The sequence below is a fragment of the Prionailurus viverrinus genome, chromosome C2, assembly GCF_022837055.1.
Source record: "Prionailurus viverrinus isolate Anna chromosome C2, UM_Priviv_1.0, whole genome shotgun sequence".
In the NCBI taxonomy this organism is placed as follows: Eukaryota; Metazoa; Chordata; class Mammalia; order Carnivora; family Felidae; genus Prionailurus; species Prionailurus viverrinus.
The window spans coordinates 55190340-55208903 of NC_062569.1; the positions used below are offsets into that span (position 1 = coordinate 55190340).

The 18564-nt window shown below is 39.7% G+C and overlaps 1 protein-coding gene and 1 pseudogene across 6 annotated transcripts in view; both read left to right on the plus strand.

The window, feature by feature from the left end:
• Nucleotides 1–13896, plus strand: part of LOC125174444 (40S ribosomal protein SA-like) — a 92839-nt pseudogene extending 78943 nt beyond the window's left edge.
• The window catches only part of NMD3 (NMD3 ribosome export adaptor), an 82197-nt gene that overhangs the window by 32880 nt on the left and 30753 nt on the right, over nucleotides 1–18564 (plus strand). Inside the window, exons 1-3 of one of the 6 annotated variants that reach the window (XM_047874392.1) lie at nucleotides 13603–13621; nucleotides 17070–17125; nucleotides 18062–18196. In XM_047874392.1, coding sequence (XP_047730348.1) covers nucleotides 17082–17125; nucleotides 18062–18196 — 179 coding nt within the window. In that variant the 5' untranslated portion in view covers nucleotides 13603–13621; nucleotides 17070–17081. Of the gene's footprint in view, nucleotides 1–13602; nucleotides 13622–16376; nucleotides 16509–16625; nucleotides 16752–17069; nucleotides 17126–18061; nucleotides 18197–18564 lie in introns of those variants that run through there. The other 5 variants (XM_047874388.1, XM_047874389.1, XM_047874393.1 and 2 more) reach the window with 5 other exon arrangements.

Below are 18564 nucleotides of genomic sequence, written 5' to 3' on the forward strand. Positions count from 1 at the left end.
TGATCTCAGGGTTCATGGGTTCAAGCCTAGCATCAGGACAGTCAGTCCTGGAGCCTGCTTCAGATTTTGTGCATCCCTTTCTCTCTGCCCCTCCCCTGTTTGTGCTCTGTCTCTCTCTCAAAAAAAAATAAACATTAAAAAAAATTTAAATGTGAAAGGTAAAATAGTAAAGCTTCTAGAAGAAAACATTGGCATCTTCAGAATAGCAAATATTTCTCAAACTGCATAGAAACAGCACTAACCACAAGGGAAAATGTTGGTAATTGTACTGAATGAAAATTAAGAACTTCTTTAAGTAAAAACAAAAACAAAAACAAAAAACCACTAAGGGAGTGAAAAGGTAAATCACACAATGGGCGAAGACATTTGCAATACATGTATTCAATGAAGGACTCATCAAGAATATGTAAATAATTCTTATAAATCAATAAGAAAAAGAACATAGTAGAAAAATGGATAGCTTAATAGGTATTTTACCAAAAAATTCTAGTGACTAATAAACTTATGAAAATGTGTTCAACTTCCTTAGTCATCAGGGAAAGTAAACTTAAATCACAGTGTGATAGCACTATAACCAAAACTGTGCTGGTAAAGGTTGGACAATAGGCTTTCCAGGGGGGAAAAAAGTATGGTGTGTATATCATAAATTGACAAATAATAATAAAAAAATACAATATAATATATACTTCTCATTCTAAATTCCATATAGCCAATTGATTTTATAGAATGCTCTTGTTGATTTTTGCTGAAGTCTATCCATATCTGTAATTCAACCATGCTTTGATAACTTTTTAGCTATTCACAACATATCAACTACAAATATGACACTTTTGAGTTTAACCTGCATTATTCACATTTCCGCATCACTTTCTTAAGTCTGTATAAATCAATAGTACAATAAATCAAGTCCTTATAAGTAGCATTTCTCAGTTCCTATGGTGTAAACACTCCATTGTAGTCAATTTCATATTACCCACAGGCTATTGCTGAAGAAATACATGACAGTGCACCATTATAATGTATTCCCACCATACAAATACAATTGATATAAATAACCTTAAAGGCATTAAAGATAGTCAAATGCAATACAATGGGAGGTAATGAAATTTGAATACTTATTACCTTTGTTTTGATATAACTTACTTAAGTTTATATTATTTAATTTTTAATAATGGTTGTGTTTAACAACTAGCTTTCAAAATTATTGAAAATTTAACCATTGGGGCCTGTGACCTGGTAGGAGCCAACTCTAGCATACTCTTCAACCTACCAGAAGAAAAAGACAGCCAGTACCAAATGAGGCCCTATGACCTGACGATTTAATTCCCAGTATATCCCTGATAAATGCACACATATATTCATCAAAGACATGTACAAGAATGTTCGCAGCAGCACTATTCATAATAGCAACCCCAAAGTCCATCAATAGTAGAAAAGATAAATAAATCACAGTGTATTCAGTGGAATAAACCAATTATTACATGTACCAATATGGATGAATCTCATAAATGTGATGTTGAGTGAAAGAAACCAGATCCAAGATATATATACTGCAATTTACATTTATGTAAAGTTTAAAAATAGGCAAAATTAATCTATAGTATAAATAGGAGAGTGAAACCTCTTGGGGTTAGGGCTCAAAGGGGACAACTAGGGTCCTGGTTATGTTGTTTTCTTAACCTAATCTTTTTTTTTTTTTAAGTAATCTCTACCCCCAACAAAGGGCTTGAACTCACAACCCCAAGATCAAAAGGCACATGCTCTATCAACTGAGCCAGCCAGGTACTCCATGTTCTTTTTCTTATCTGGCATTGTTTACACAGATGTGTCTAGTTTGTGAACATTCATCAAACTGTACAACTTAAGATCTGTGCTTTCCTTTGGTTGTTGCATTTCAATAAAGGGTTTACTTTAAAATTTTTTTAACTTATTCTCTTGATTAAAACACACACACACACACACACACACACACACACACACACAAAACAAAAAAAAAAACTGACCTGATAACTTCAAGGTTAAAGTAAATTGGTTAATATAATTTATCTGAAGAAGTAGGGGAGTAGAAACCAGAAGGCTAAGTAATGGAGTCCCATTGTCTAACCATGAAACCGTGTGAAAGGAATTTTATTCCTTTTGTGACTCTATCCTTTCTACTACAAAACAGTAGTATTGGTGAATTACACAAACTGGAAAATGATTGAAAGAAAAAGCCTATTAAATATCTGTATTAACCTTAAAAACAGCTAAATGCTTTATGAAGCTAAATTATATCAGAGTGCTATATCCTAGTGCTTTCCCTAAAAATATGGCCTTAATAATAAGAGTGAAGTAGCCATTTTAAAAGTTTTCAAAGACATTATAACCTTGTTAATTTTTTTCCTTTGGCCTGGATCCACAGAGGGAAAACAGCTGCGAACCAATAAAATAAAATGGGAAGGAGTGCTTCTTAGTAAAAGATATGGGTAAATGGTTAAATGAATATTGGAAATGGACTGAGGGTTCCATCAGCTGTAAACACAGGAGAAGGCAAGAAGCAGCTTTCTGCTGAGTAGACATTAATTTAACAGGATATGTTGCAGATAAAAATATTTTCCAGAGGTTATTAATTCCTGTAAGTCTACACCTACGTTTTCAAATTAGTATCAAATTACTTTTGAAGGTTTTCTCCTCCCATATGTAGCATATCAAGATACTACATAAAAAAAGACATTAGATTCTGTTGCTACACAAAGACCCTTCTAGAAGTTTTACCACTACAGCACATTTCACATTTCATAAATTTTTATGCCTGTTTTGACCTAGACTTTCCTTTCTGTGTGAGTTACTTAGCAGAACTTAGTTTAAGAATATGTGATATGTCTAAAAGAGTATTCATTTAGATAGATGTGATGGAAAGAGATCATTTCTTGAAGATTCCTGTTGAGCCTTACATTTTGGTCAAGGATGAGAACCATTACCAAGCACCAGTTTGGCAATAATTCTATACTTTTCTTCTGAAAAGAGTCTTGGAAGTTTTTTAGACATTTGGTTCTGCACACACACAAAGTTAATAAATGTGAGTAATAGGCTCAGATAACTAAACAACCAGATACAGACACCACTTGGGCAAGTCAAACATGGTGTGTATATTTAAAGGTGCAGCATGAAGTCAGAGCTGGTAGAGTATGCAGTAGAGAGATCAGTTCTCTTTGCCTGTTAACAGACAGAAGTGCTTCCCCTTGAAGATCCCTCAAAAAGGCCACACCAGCAAATACCCAGTATCTGGTAAATCTGAGCAAATGAAGCTCACATCATACCTTTCAAAGCTCCTCTGCCCACTTCAGACCTAGTCGTACACATATGGTGCTAAAGCAGTCCAGGACATGGTCTTGTGTGGGTACATGCTGGAGAAAACTATACCGTGGCTAGGTGTACCTCATCTATCTCAGAGTCCTATGACCCATGTAAGGCTTGCAGGTATAGAGTATGTAGTACTCATACTCCTAAATAAACTTTTCATTCATTACTGTAACCTCTCTAAGCTAAAACATCTTGAGCCAGATATAATCCTGAATTCTGTGCTGTGGAGCAGAGCAAGAATCCGTTACCCTGATGGTCCTTGGGCCAGATATATTCCTGATTTCCATGCTGTGGAGCAGAGCGAGAATCCATTACCCATGCTAATGCACCCTTGGACCAGCTTTAGGTCCTATTCTACAAGTCCAGGCTTACTTAGGTTGACAAGGAATGATAAGACTGAAGAAGGAAAAAAAGACTGCAAAGTATCTGCTCCAACCATAGACTGTCTAATTATGTAGTCACTAGCCATTATAAGACAACTTTTCTACTCATTATTTTCTATGTGGTTTTGCTTTATTTTGCTCATTTGTCTTTGCCTTCCAAACCTATGCATTGAGATATGGAGAATTATATCTAACCATGCTTTCATCAGGTGAAACGCCCATTTGCTTTAGACATGTCCTTCCTTTGAAGTCAATTTTAAAATGATAGGATGCGAAGTTGCAGTGTCTCAATGCAATCCCAGCAATTTGGGTTCATCATTGGATTCATCTGTAATATTTTAATTAGGGAAGAATTGCTAGATGTTACACATCTCTGCCTAAACTTTAGTGTACCTTAACTACTTTTTCATGCCGAAACTCTTACTCATCCTGGATCAGTCTGCTAAGGCAGAGAATTGATTGGGATCAGGAGTCAGGTTCAAATCCTGGCTTTACCACCTTCTAGCTTTGTAATCTTTGTTAGGTCCCATAGACCTTGAGCTTTGCTTTCCTTCTCAGTAAGGTGTGATTAAATCTACCTCATGGATTTGTAGTGACAGTTAAGCTAATGTTTGTAAACTTGGCTAGAACTTGACTCATAATCCATGCTCAGTAAATATAAACTAGTCTAAATCTGACAGTTTGGTCTTTTGGTATATGTAGCATGTATCAAAATTCTTTACTGTCCACAATTTTTACTGCCAGGGATGGGTTTTATTGAAAACCTTTAAATTTCAGCAATAAATTATTTGCTAGGATTTAGAGGATGAATTGTGTTCTGAACAGAAACAAAAATGTTTGCAGCCAAAAGCATTTCCTTGTTATGTGAAACTAAGGCTCGTGAGTGTATGCCAAGCAACTCACAAATAAATACATATCATATTCTGGGCCACCACTTACTTTCTTGGAAGATTTTTGAGAAAATTAATGAGTGTATCCAAGAGTTTGTTGAACTCAAGTAAATTTTCACTGAGCCGTTTGCTTGCTCACTTTGTTAGGTGGATTAAAGGTTATGGGAGAGGGGCAGGGTTGACAGTGCAGCTAATGGACTAGGAAACAGTGAGCCTGCACAATAATGCAGGCAAGGAAAATCATTCCACATAGGGATTAAAATTTTAATTGGTTTCTCAAGGCACTTGCAGACTCTTCAGGAGCTAATTCTGAATTTTAAAGGAATGCGAGAGGAGTGCAGTCATGACCATTTAGGACTTTCTATTTTACATTTATAAATATTAATTGAACACATTACCACTGTCTAAAAATGGCCTAATAAATATTTACCAAGAACAGCTGGCTATTAGATTTCTTAACTTCCTGCTTCCAACTGTGTTAATTTTGGCAATGAATGTGCAAATTACTTAGCTTGTTTAGGGATTCTGAACTTGGAAGGGACAGAGGTGGCAAAGTAGGAGAAGTTATATGAAAATCAGCAAGAAAGGCACAGGACAGTGGCAGGCAAAGGCTCAACTCTCCCTCCATCTCTAATTACTGCCCAGTCTTCATTTGCTCATGTGATCTAGGTTCACCTGATTTCAGGTACCAGCCCTGAACTTTGGAGCTAATTGATGCAAAGGAGCAGGGACTTCAGGAAGCCCTATAGGTGCCACCTAGTCGCGTTCCCAGGAGAGCAGAGGCAGCAGTGGTAGCAGCAATAGTGTGTCCGTGGTACAGGCTGCGAGAGTGATGTTTGTGTGGGCTTGACTGGGTAAGTTGGCTCTGATGTGTGATTTTGGGTGGTGTTCCTGGCTGCATGGCCCATGTCTGGTTCTCCACCTTCCTTTGTATTCTGAGGCCTACGATGAACATGTTCACAAATTCCTTTCTGTTAAATAAGCCAGAATCAGTTTCTCTTGCTTGTAACTAAGAATATTGTGTGGTGGAGCAATTAACTCAATTTTTAAAAAGCTAATAGTAGGCTGTCAAAAATTTCTACAGATTGGATTTGGTGTGGCCAATTTGAGACCTCCCTGATAAATTATAAGCTTCTTTATAAATGAAGTGGGAGAATAGAAAATATGAACAGAATCCAGTTTCTTCATTTTTTTTCTTTTCTCATTGTCAAAGTAGTACATTATCTCAATTTTTTAAGTGGTGTTTTTATTTTTTTATTTTTCTTAAAAAATTTTTTTTTTTCAACGTTTATTTATTTTTGGGACAGAGAGAGACAGAGCATGAACGGGGGAGGGGCAGAGAGAGAGGGAGACACAGAATCGGAAACAGGCTCCAGGCTCTGAGCCATCAGCCCAGAGCCTGACGCGGGGCTCGAACTCACGGACCGCGAGATCATGACCTGGCTGAAGTCGGACGCTTAACTGACTGTGCCACCCAGGCTCCCCTAAGTGGTGTTTTTAACAGAGAAACAATTACATAATAATTCTTTAACAGATTGTCATAGGTTCAGAGAAAAGGCAAGAGTTGAAGTGGAATGACTGATGCACAGAGCATAACTAGTTTGCCAGAACTCTTGGCACTGTGGTGTTCATGACCAGCTGTCTGGAAAATGCATATTTCCTAATAATACCTGGAAAAATGGTGTGGCCTGGTGGGAAAGACAAAGGAGACTTTCCCTTTCTTTTAACACTCATGCCAATCATGCCAATAGACAACAAATATTGTCTATTTTAAGCAAAACATTGTGCTAGCAATCTGGAGAAACTCAAAGAAGTGAGGTATCTGAATGCCCTTGAAGGAAACATATTCGTTCATTCATCTTTCAAATATTTATTACACTCGATTGTATTAGACACAATGTATACAAAGGTATACTAGGTACAGCCCTTGTCCTCTGAGGCTTATGGTAAATAAGTACCATCATACCCATGACTAGATGCCTGTGTGGCCTCGTGATATACAGGAGCCTATTAGATATATTTATTTACTTAGCTGGTTATTTATTTATTTTTGGTTAACATTTTAGACATGTACAACCAATTACCATAGCCGATGATTTTTTTTTAAATTGATATTCATTGCAATATCTCAAGTTTGCACATTTAAGCAGTATATAATCAGCAAGTTATAAATAAACTCAGATTATACATCTGTGTTCCCAAAGGTGACATGTATAAGTACATTAACTAAAAGCATGCATCTAAAATTATGACTAAACTCTTTTTAAAATGCAGAAATATAAAATTACACTTTTTTAAATAAAGAGATTATCTTTATACTTCAAAATCAAATTTGGCTTATATCGGAGATGGATGACAGCTATAGGATTGTGCTCTTCAAAGCCAATTACCTAATTTTTTTTTTTGTTACATGAACAATAGCGATGATAGTAAAGGAAATTACCCCCTGCCTCTTAATTGCCAGTCTGGCATTTAAGAAAGTTCTGCAAAAAGGTAGTGCAACTGAAAGGCTTCAAATTCCAAGTTAAAATCTGGTAGGCTCAGATTAAAATAGGGTATGTTGCAGGGGCGCCTGGGTGGCTCAGTCGCTTAAGCGTCCAACTTCAGCTCAGGTCATCATCTCACAGCTCATGATTCGAGCCCCGCGTCGGGTTCTGTGCTGACAGTTCAGAGTCTGGAGCCTGCTTCAGATTCTGTGTCTCCCTCTCTCTGCCCCTTCCCCACTCATGCTTTGTCTCTCTCTGTCTCTCAAAAATGAATAAACGTTAAAAAAAATTAAAAAAAAATAAATAAAATAGGGTAGGGTATGTTGCAGATGAAAAAAGAAAGATACCATTGTTTATTTTTAATGGAATCAAAAGTTGTTGACATTTCTTGGAAACTTGGAACTACTAAATTTCGTTTCTCTAAGTATTTCTATTAGTTTTTCTTAGTGGTGCAAGTTATCACAAATAGCTTACAGAGTTATTCTCTACAAGGCACTTCTGTTTGCTGCTGTTCAGGAAGAAAAAACTGTTCTGCATTAACTTCACAATATATGTGTTTTTGCTATAAAATTTTATCATGGCAGATATCTAACAATTTTTTTCACTAAATCAAAACAGTATAATATTTTTGTTCTATCAGCATTGCATTTAAAAAATGTTAATGTTACACACAAAGAACCATTATCTTATTTGGCTATTAGATACTGAGTTGGAAAAGCCTACAGTTCTTTTGCGTTTCCCCTTTACTCTCACACTACTGCCACACTCATAACACTTCTGATACTTCTGGTCACCAAATGTGTGAAGGTTTTCTGACACCAAGCAATTCTCCAGGACACCTGCTGGGTGTACTACAATTTAACTTTTCTGACACCCGGACACAGAGTCAGAAGATAGTGTCAGATCCCACAGGTTAAAGCCTCAGTCCCACAACACTATTCTCACCCCACTTCAGATGTCAATCTCAAGTAATGGGTCCCCAGGTTACTCACAATTTCTGTCTGACATGGCTGCAAATCAACGGTCTCATGACCCACTTCTTAGATTCACAGAGCTGAGCAGCACATAGAACTCAGGGAAATACTCATGTTACCAGTTTCTTAAAGGATATGATCAAGGATACAGATAAACATCCATATGAAAAGATACATAGGGCAAGGTCTGCCAGGGTCCTGAGGACAGAAGCTTCTGTCCCCATGAAATTGGGGTGCATCACCCTCCTACTACATGGATGTGTTCACCCACTTGGAAGCTCTCTGAAACCCTTCCAGCTGGGATTTTATAGAGGCTTCCCTCACATTGGCAGATAAATTATTAACTCCATTTCCAGCCCTTTTCCCCTCTGGAGGAAAGAGGTGGTGAGACTAAAGATTTCAATCTGCTGCTTCTTTTTTTTTTTTTTTTTTAATTTTTTTTTAACATTTATTCATTTTTTTGATAGAGAGAGACAGAGCGTGAGTGGGGAGGGGCAGAGAGGGAGGGAGACACAGAATCCGAAGCAGGCTCCAGGCTCTGAACTGACAGCATGGAGCCTGACGTGGGGCTTGAAGAACTCACAGACGGTGAGATCATGACCTGAGCTGAAGTCGGACACCTAACCAACTGAGCCATTCAGGGGCCAAGACTTCAAGCGTCTAATAATGACTTAGTCTTTCTGATAACCAGCCCCCATCCAGGAACCAAAGAGGATCCCATCCCAAATCATCTCAATACAATAAGCAATACTCCAGTGCTCATATCACTTAGGAATTTATAAGAGTTTTAGGAGCCCTGTGTCAGGGACTGGGGATGAAAACCAAATACATGTGTCTTATTATGAATCACAATATCACAGATATAATTTAAATTTCTTACTAAGAGAGAAAGCATATGAACAGAATGCAGAATTTCTGAAAGTTTAAAGGTTGAAGAACTCCAAAGGGCAAAATCTAATCAAGTGGTTTAGCAACTTTGAAAGAGGTTAAAGGCACTTAAGCATCTTAAGATCCAAGTCAAAATCTGGGCCTCCTCTTTCTAGACATCGTCCCTTTGCTAAGTAACAACCTCCTTGAGCTTCAGTTCCTTCACGTGTCAGGTGGGGATCACTAACCACTTCTTAGGATTGTTGTGAAAATTAAATAATGAGTGTAAGGGGTCTGGCTTGTCGCAGGTAATTTAACAAATATTTGTTCTGTATCTTTCTCTTCTCGAAGAGCTTAAGATCTAGTTGAGACTACAAGCTGTAAACCCAGGAAGGGATAAAGAAAAATCCAAGAGTTAAACCACAACTCACACGCACTGAGGTGGCTGGAGAAGATGATCTTTAATGTCCCTTCCGGCTCTAAGCATCGATTACTCTATGACAGCTGTATGAGAAGTGTCATGGGGCAGTGCATGATGAATCGGCAATTGGGAAGTGCAGACAGTAAGTGCTGTGAGGTCGAAGAAGGGAGCATCTGCCCTGGGCTGGAATGGTTTTGGAAGACCATTAAAAAATTCTGAGTTGTCTCAGCTACAACAAAAGCCCAATTCAATTAGGAGAGCGACTGGCAAGAGTCTGATTATAATACAAATTCAAGCCCAGCTGAGGAGAATAATAAGAAACATAAAATACTGTAGAGAAAGAAGAAAGGAAAATGCAGTGTCAGCAATTTGGTTTCTGAAACACACAAAGAATATTAAGTAGCAATCATGCTTTTCATCCTTACAATAGTCTTTTAAGGTGGACAAAGTATTCAGCCCTGCTGAGAATCTCCCATGAGTGAGGGATTTGTTAGAAACGTGTTCGGTTCCAAATAATAGAAAACCTGCCCAACATTGGCTTAAAAATAAAATGGTGGTTTTTTTTCCCCTAAATAGAAAGAACTTTAAAGGTGGACAGCCCAAAGTTGGTGCCACCTCAAAATAACAGTCAAGACACAGTTTCTCTCTAGCTCTCAGCCTCACCATCCTTAGCATGATGGCATATGCCCTTACTGCTTGTTGCCTTATGGTAGATGGCATCACATTTGCATTCCAGACCCGAAGCAGAGAGAAGGGCAAAGGAGCGAAGAGTGAGGGCAAATGGCATATCCATTGAGTCTGTGCCTTTTTATTAAGGAAGCTAGTTTTCCTGGAAGATTGCCCAATAGACTTCCCCTTCTAACCTGCTAACCAAACTGTATCTCATGGTTGCTGCCAGTGGTAAGGACACTGGAGAGAAGGGGGTTAGTCAGCCAACAATGTAGACAAAAGTGTTGAAGACTTGTGAAAAAAATTACTACAAGAGATAAAAGCAGGCAGTTGTTTTCCTTAAACAGAAAGCTTTACCCGATTTTTTATTTTATTTTTTATTTTTAATGTTTATTTATTTTTGAGAGAGAGAGACAGACAGAGTGCGAGTGGGGGAGGGACAGAAAGAGAGGGAGACAGAAATTGGAAGCAGGCTTCAGGCTCTGAGCTGTCAGCACAGAGCCTAAGTCGAGGCTCAAACTCATGAACCCCATAAACCATTTAAAAACTGTAATAATTGTAGATTCACGTGCAGGTGTAAGAAACAATGCAGAGAGATTTCCTGAACCCTTTAACCTTCCAAAACTATAAGTACAATATCACAGTCAGGATATTGACTTGGAGATGCTCAAAATACAGAATATTTCCATCACTGCAAGTATCTTTCATGTTGTCCTTGTATAGCTACACCTACTTCCTTCCCTCCTGCCCTTCCGTTCATTCTTATTTTCTGGCAACCACTCATCTGTTCTCCAGCTCTCTAATTTTGTCATTTTGAGAATGTTACATAAATAGAAACTTATGGTATATAACCTTTTGGAATTGGCTTTTTCACTCAGCATAATTCTCTGGAGAATCTGGAGGGTCACACTAAGTCACCCAGGTTGTTATTTGCACAACTGTTTCTTCTTATTGCTGAGTAGTATTTCAGGGTGTGGATGCAACACAGTGTATTCACTCATTTACTTGTTGAAAGATACCTGGGTTGTTTTGGCCATTGCAACAACAATAACAACAAAAAGCTGCTATATACATTTGTGTGCAGGTTTTTATGGGAACATAAAATTTAATTTCATCAGGATAACTGCCTAGTAGTACAATTGCTAGGTTGTATGGTAGTTGCATTTTTGGCTTTTTAAGAAATTGCTAAGTTGTTTTGTAGAGTGGCTATACTATTTTGCATTCCTACCATCAGTATGTGAGTAATGCCTTGTTGGCATATGGTATTATCACTATTTTTTTTTTTATTTTAGCCATTCTGATAGATGGATAGTAATATCTCACCGTGGTTGTAATTTGCATACCCCTAATGATGTTAGACATCTTCATATCTGCTTGTTTGACTACTGAATGTCTTCTTCAGTGAACTGTCTCTTCATGTTTTTTGCCCATTTTCTAATTGGATTTTTTTTTTACTTATATGTTTTGAGGGTTCCTTTAAAATTTTATTTATTATTTAAAAAGTTTATTTACTGGGGTACCTGGGTGGCTCAGTCGGGTTGGGTGTCCGACTTCAGCTCAGGTCATGATCTCACAGTCCATGAGTTCAAGCCCCACATAGGGCTCTGTGCTGATAGCTCAGAGCCTGGAGTCTGCTTCGGGTTCTGTGTCTCCCTCTCTCTCTGCCCCTCCCCTGCTCATGCTCTGTCTCTCTCTCAAAAATAAATAAAAACATTAAAAGTTTATTTACTTATTATTTTTTTTTTTAGTAATCTCTGCATCCAACACGGGGCTCGAACCCACGACCCTAAAATCAAGAATTGCACACTATTCTGACTGAGCCAGCCAGATGCCCCAGGAGTTCTTTTTATGTTCAAGATACTGGTCTTTAGGTGGATATGGTTTGAACATATTTTCTCCCACTCTGTAGTTTATCTTTTTGTCCTCTTAACAGGGTCTGTCACAGAGCAAGTTTTTAATTTTGATGATGTTCAACTTACCAATTTTTTCTTTTATATATCATGATTTTGTTGTCGAATATAAGAATTCTTTGCCTAGTCCTAGATCCGAAAGATTTTTTTTTCTGAAATTAAAAAAAAACTTTCATAGTTTCATCTTGGGTCAGGTCATGATCTCACGGTTTGTGGGATCAAGCCCTGCATTATGCTCTGCACTGACACTGTGGAGCCTGCTTGGAATTCTCTCTCTCCCTCTCTCTTTGCCCCTCCCCTGCTCATGCTCATTCATTCTCTCTCTCAAAATAAATAAATAAACATTAAAAAAATAAAACATTCAATCTATCTCCAACAAAGTTATATTATAATCTAAACCACAAGAGATAAAAATCAATATTTATGTTTACATTAATTGGTTGAGAGAGAGATTTTATGGATTCTGATCTAAAAAAATTTTTTTAAATGAATTTGTGCATAATGAATCTAGAAAATGCACCTGTAACTTCTTAGGAGGTCATACTCTTCCAGCCCTTTTAGGAATTCCATTTTAAGGCCAAGGCCAAACACACAGAATTTAAGTTTATCAAATTACACCAAAGCTAAGATTTGAAAAAGGATAGATATCCTGAGCATAAGGACTATGGGATTAGAAAACCCATTTTTCCCAGATGAGATTTGAGGATTAAATAAAGAAGTGCAAAACGAGTTTCTTTCTGGTGTAATTTGCCCCTATTATCTCACTCTGAGACCAAGCTCATCCTAGGCTTGTAGCAGACAGATTTGACACCAAGTACTTACTTCTGACATCTGGAGATCTTATTATTGAGGGGCGAGAAGTGTGAGGAGAGATGTAGGTACTTTCTGCCACATAAGTATTTCATTTATGAAAAGCCTGTGGCCTTTCCATGCTAACAAGAGAGGGGTCCATATGGAGGTGTTGTTCTAGGCTCCCATGTAACTTTAAGGAAAACTTGCACAATGTCCGGAGCCCTTGACCATCCTGCAAAGGGAGGAGGATGTCCTCTAATTCCTTGCAGCAGAACTCGCTTAGATGACACTAACATTGACTTCCAAACAGAACAGTACATCTACCGAAAAGAAAGTGATGGTGCATTACAAATCTGGAGGGATCTATGAGAAGCTTCTGCCGGCAGCTTGTTCCATTGTTGCCATCAAAAACCCGGCTAATGTCAGCATCATATTCTAGGAACACTGGCCACTGGGCTGTGCTCAACTCGACGGCTGCCACTGGAGCCCCTCCTACTGTGGGCCACTTCACTCCTGGAACCTTCACTAGCCATGTCCAGGCTGCCTCCCGGAAACTGTGTCTTCTGCTGGTCACTGATTCAGGGCTGACCACCAGCCTCTCACAGAGGTGTCTTATATTAACCTGCCTACCGTTGCTCTGTGTAACCCAGACTCTCCACGGCGCTGTGTGGACACTGCCATCCCACACAACAGCAAGGGAGCTCACTCAGTGGGTCCGAGGTGGTGGATGCTGGCCTGGGAGGTTCTGCACACACTCCCGTGCACCATCTCCCATGAACACCCGTGGGAGGCCACACCTGACCTCTCCTTCCACAGAGATCCTGAAGAGACTGAGAAGGAAGAGCAGGCTGATGCTGAAAAGGCTGTGACCAAGGAGGGATTTCCAGGTGAATGGACTGCCCCGGGTCCCGAATTTACTGCTACTCAACCTGAGGTCTCAGGTGGTCTGAGACATGCGGGGTCCTCAGTGCCGGTCCAGCAGTTCCCTACTGAAGACTGGGGCTCTCAGCCACTGCTCAGGACTGGGCTGCAGCTCCCACTGCTCGGGCCCCTGAATGGGTGGGAACAACCCCTGAGGGATCCTAAGTTGCTCCGTCCACAGACTCTTAAACAGAAATGGAAATAAGGTTGATGGAAAATAAAGTTTCTTAAAAGAAAAAAAAGAGGGGCGCCTGGGTGGCTCAGTCGGTTAAGCGGCCGACTTCAGCTCAGGTCATGATCTCGCGGTCTGTGAGTTCGAGCCCCGCGTCGGGCTCTGTGCTGACAGCTCAGAGCCTGGAGCCTGTTTCAGATTCTGTGTCTCCCTCTCTCTGACCCTCCCCTGTTCATGCTCTGTCTCTCTCTGTCTCAAAAATAAATAAAACGTTAAAAAGAAAAAAAAGAGCCTGTGAATAATAGATGACCTGATCCTCAGAAAGGCAGGCAGCCCAGTGTGGTGGTGAGGACATGGGTACAGTTTAATTAACCATAGTTCGGGTCCCGGTTCTGCCACTTACATGCTATAGAACTCTCAGCCAATTACATAATTTTTTGGGTTATCACCCTTATCTGCTCCACAAGAACAGGGACCAGTTGTGTTGTTCACTGTTGTATATCCAGTGCCTGACAAACCTGGCACTGTGGCATTTGGTGCCAAATCAAATAGGGTATTAAGGAAGTATATGGAGAAAGAAAAGACCAGCCCCTGACATTCAGAAGTTGGCCTGTGTACTCACAGGTAACCCACATTGTTCTCCTGTTAGACATAAACAATTTCACAGTGTACCAACCTCTGACAAGGTTACTTTGACACCACACTAAAATGAGACAAAGCAAAGCCACTGCATAATTTTGTATAACCATAGATAATACAAGGTCACTGTGCCACCCAGGAAAATACCAAATACCCCCTCTATTGGCCAAGATGAGTAACTGCTACTTCTTTACTAATTTCGGCTTTCTTTCTGCCTCTCTTTCTATACATAAGATTTGTTGAGATATCCATTTATAGAATTACCCCTGCTTTCTGACAGCATCCAATCTAGAGAAGACCTGCTTTCTTAGACCTTCTCTGAGGTTACCCAATGAAAGCCCAAATTCTATGATAGGTTTTTTTCTAACACCCTCCTCCTGATACATTCCATGATTCCTCATGGTATGTTTGCATTCACTTCAGTGAAGAATAGACACAATGTATTTAACTACAGTTGTGTTCCTAGTGGTATTTGGTTTAAGGAAAATGACAATATGAATGGAAAAAATGGGGAGTTACGTTGTTTCTTCAGAGTTGTTGTGCATAACAAATGGATAGATAATTTACCAACACATATTTAGGGTCTGTTTTGCACCAGGCACTGTGCTAGGTGCAGGGAATCTGGAGAAGAATGAGACCAGATTGCTCTCCAGCAGTTGAATCTGTGGAACGTGCAGAATAGAAAATTTATGATCCAATTTAGTGTTGTTCACACTATTATAGAGCCATACACCTTCTATAAAGATGTTGTAGGACCACACACTAAGGAGGAACGTCTTTTTTAGACTTATAACCTACAGAAGTGTAAGATAATAAATTTGTGTTGTTTTAAGGCATAAAATTTGTGATAATTTATTGCAGCAGCAATAGGAAACTAATATAGTATACTTGAGCTTAATATTTAAGGTGGATTGTCCCAGGCATAAGCCAAGGTAGACTAGTTCCTGTAGGATCTGCCAGTTGGCCTGTATGGCTGCATGCTTGGGAATGTGACAGGGTATGTCTGGATTAGATCCTGAAGGGTCTTCTTTCTACGCAGAGAAATTGGAAATTACCAGAAGGTTATCAGAGACCACTGGAGGATTAAAAGCAGGAGAGCGTGACAAAATCAGATTTGCATTTTAGAAGGATAGGTTGGAGTCTGGGAGTAAGGAGAAGGAATGGGAAAATACTTAAGTATCCTAGGCAAGAAATGAGAGGGTTTCTTTGATCACCTTCTATTAGATGACCTTGCTTAGTCCTTGAAATTGGGGTGAGAAGACAGAAAAAAAATGTGCTCTTCAAATATTTGAGATTCTGTCATGAAAAACTGGTTAGCCATGGTCTGTGCAGTTCTAAGATCAAGGTATAAAGTCATAAGGAGATATGAAGTGCGCTATCAGGAAGCACATTCTAATAATTAGTGGACTAAAACTATCAGATTTCTTCACAAATAATTGTGTCTTACGTTTCTTTCTTTCATCTATTCAACAAGTCTGCATTTGAGTATTCAGGATGTAGCAGGCATTAGGCATATGATGATGAACAAAGAGACACTGCCCTCGATGTAGTTTAATTTGTGTGTTGTGGTACTGTTTACATACAACTTTTATATAATCATTTATATAATCATGAAGCACACAAGCTCCCAATTAGGATATCTGAAAAGTGATTTATATACAAGGGCGAGGTTAGCGTGGAGTGAACTCTGGCCAGGGGAAATCGGGAAAGATGATAACCCAATAGAGGAGTTGTAAAGTCTACGTAAGTACCACCCACTATTGCAGGAGAGAGGCCGAGCCTTCTCTCCCCACTCCTTCCCGCTTGCCCCGCCTCTGGGCCCGGTCCCCACCGCACGGCTCGCTTGTGCCCTCCCCTTCCTCCGCCCCCACCCGCCCCTTTAACGCCTCGTTCTCGGTCCACGGGATTTCGAGCTCTTGTCTCGCGAGACTTTCGCCGTGCTGGCGTTGACTGTGTGGCACCCTGGAGGTGTCACCTGGAGGTGACAGGGGCTGTTTTGTCGCAGATTTCCCGCAAAACTGGGTCTGTCCCAGAGGCGTTAAGTAGGTTCTGGGCGGAGACCCGGCTTAGCGGTCGCGCGGGGTCCCTGAGGAGAGAGTGGGGCGGATTCCCCGATTTCCGGCCGGCCTCAGGCCGCGTGCGTGCCGCGTGTGCGCTGCCCGCCGGGAGCCCGCGTGAGGTTCCACCCGCCGTGTGCGGGGTCCGGGTGGGTGGGCCGCGGCGCCGTGACACCGCCGGCTATTTCTGCGGCGCGGGGCTGAGGCCCGGTAGCTGCAGGCTTGAGGGTGAGGGTGAGGGTGAGGGTGGGGGTGGCGGCCCCGGCCGTCTGAGCGCCCTTCTCCTCCCGCGGGAGTTGGCGCCGTGGTGATGCTTGCGGTCAGTAGCCGAGTTTAATGGCTCAGGGAAACTCTGGAATTCTGGAATTTCTTTGGTTCTGATATTAAAGGAAGTGACTTCTTACGAAGTAGCTAGATGGAATTGGTTATTTGCTGCTTTACGAGGCTTGTCTGACTTAGAGAAAGAGAAGGAAAGAGAAGGAAGATTTGTATAGAGGTGAATAGGCAAGTGACTTAAATCCCACGATTCATTCTCTTGAAATCAAGGGATACAGAAACATGGAGTATATGACGGAATCCGCCGACCGCACCCCTGGACACATGTGAGTCATATTCCTTTCTCCCCTTTCCCCTTACATTTAAAGATGCTAAAGTGAGTCTTTGAAACTCACTCCCTGTGAGGGAAGCTTTTCGTTTGTTTGTTTTTTGAGATGGAATTCTTTGTCTTAAGTGGGGAAAGTGGAAAGCTTTATTTCTTGAGAAAATTGAATTCAGTTTTAGTTGGAAAGTTTGTCGTAGTAAAATACTTGCTTTAAGAGCATTAAAATAAAATTAAAATAGTTGCTTTAAAAGTATTAAAATATTCACTATACATTCTTCTGGATGTCCATGTGATAGCCATTAGCCACATGTGGCTATTTAAATTTAAAGAAACTAAGATGAAAAATTAAATATGAAGTTCTTCAATCATAGTAGGCATGTTTCAGGTCCTCAGGAGCCACATGTGCCTGGTGACTACTATATTTGAATAGTATGGATTATAGAACATTTCTTTGGGAAAACATCAATGATTCCTAAACATTTTCTGTCCCCAGTACACCTGGAGTTAAGACCCCCGTCCATTTTACCGAATCACTAGACTTGAGTCTCTTTCCATCCTTTGAAAAATTTTCTGCTCTTGGTAAATGTTTACATTTTGGTAGTCCTATACTGGCACCTTTAAAAAAAATGCCTTTGGACTATAAAGCTGTCTGATGATTACTATTAGAAATAATTTACACTCTCTAGACCTTCTGAACATCACCATAGTTTGAGGATTTTTGAAATTCTAGCCATCCTTGTTTTTTTGGTGCAGTATTCCAAGGTGATGCTTTATAGCATCTTTGAAGATTGCTCTGCAAGTATTTTTTTTTTTCTTTTTTTAACGTAGAGATAATATGGCCTAACTTGAAGGCTTTTGTTTGATAGCCTTTATCAAGGCATCAAATGCATTTATGAAACCTAACATGAAAAATTTATGCTGTATTTATTTATTTAAGCTTGTGCTGCGAGTGTGGTGTCCCAATCAGTCCAAATCCTGCCAATATTTGTGTGGCCTGTTTGCGAAGTAAAGTAGACATCAGCCAAGGCATTCCGAAGCAGGTCTGTGTGTCTTTCTGCAAGCAATGTCAAAGGTACGGTGTAGTACTTATTTTGTCCTACTTGAAGTTGAGATTTGTAGATAGGAGAGCCACTGGCATATGCTGAGATGACACCGACATACATAGAATAAAGTGCATGTAATTGACATTCAATTTTTACTTATGTTGGTGTTGCCAAACATTTTAGGATTTGCAATTTTGTAATGTACTTTTCTGGTTTGCCCTGCTAATCTGGTAAAGTTAGTGGAAAGGTGCTTGGCTGTTTTTTTTAATTTTTTTCCTTGTAAGAGATTAATAGGTTTGCTGTATACAGTGAACAGATATGAGTTGATGTTCATAAGGGTAAGTGAAAGAGATTACTAAGGACATACTGTTGTTATTATCATGAGGTTTTTTTTTTT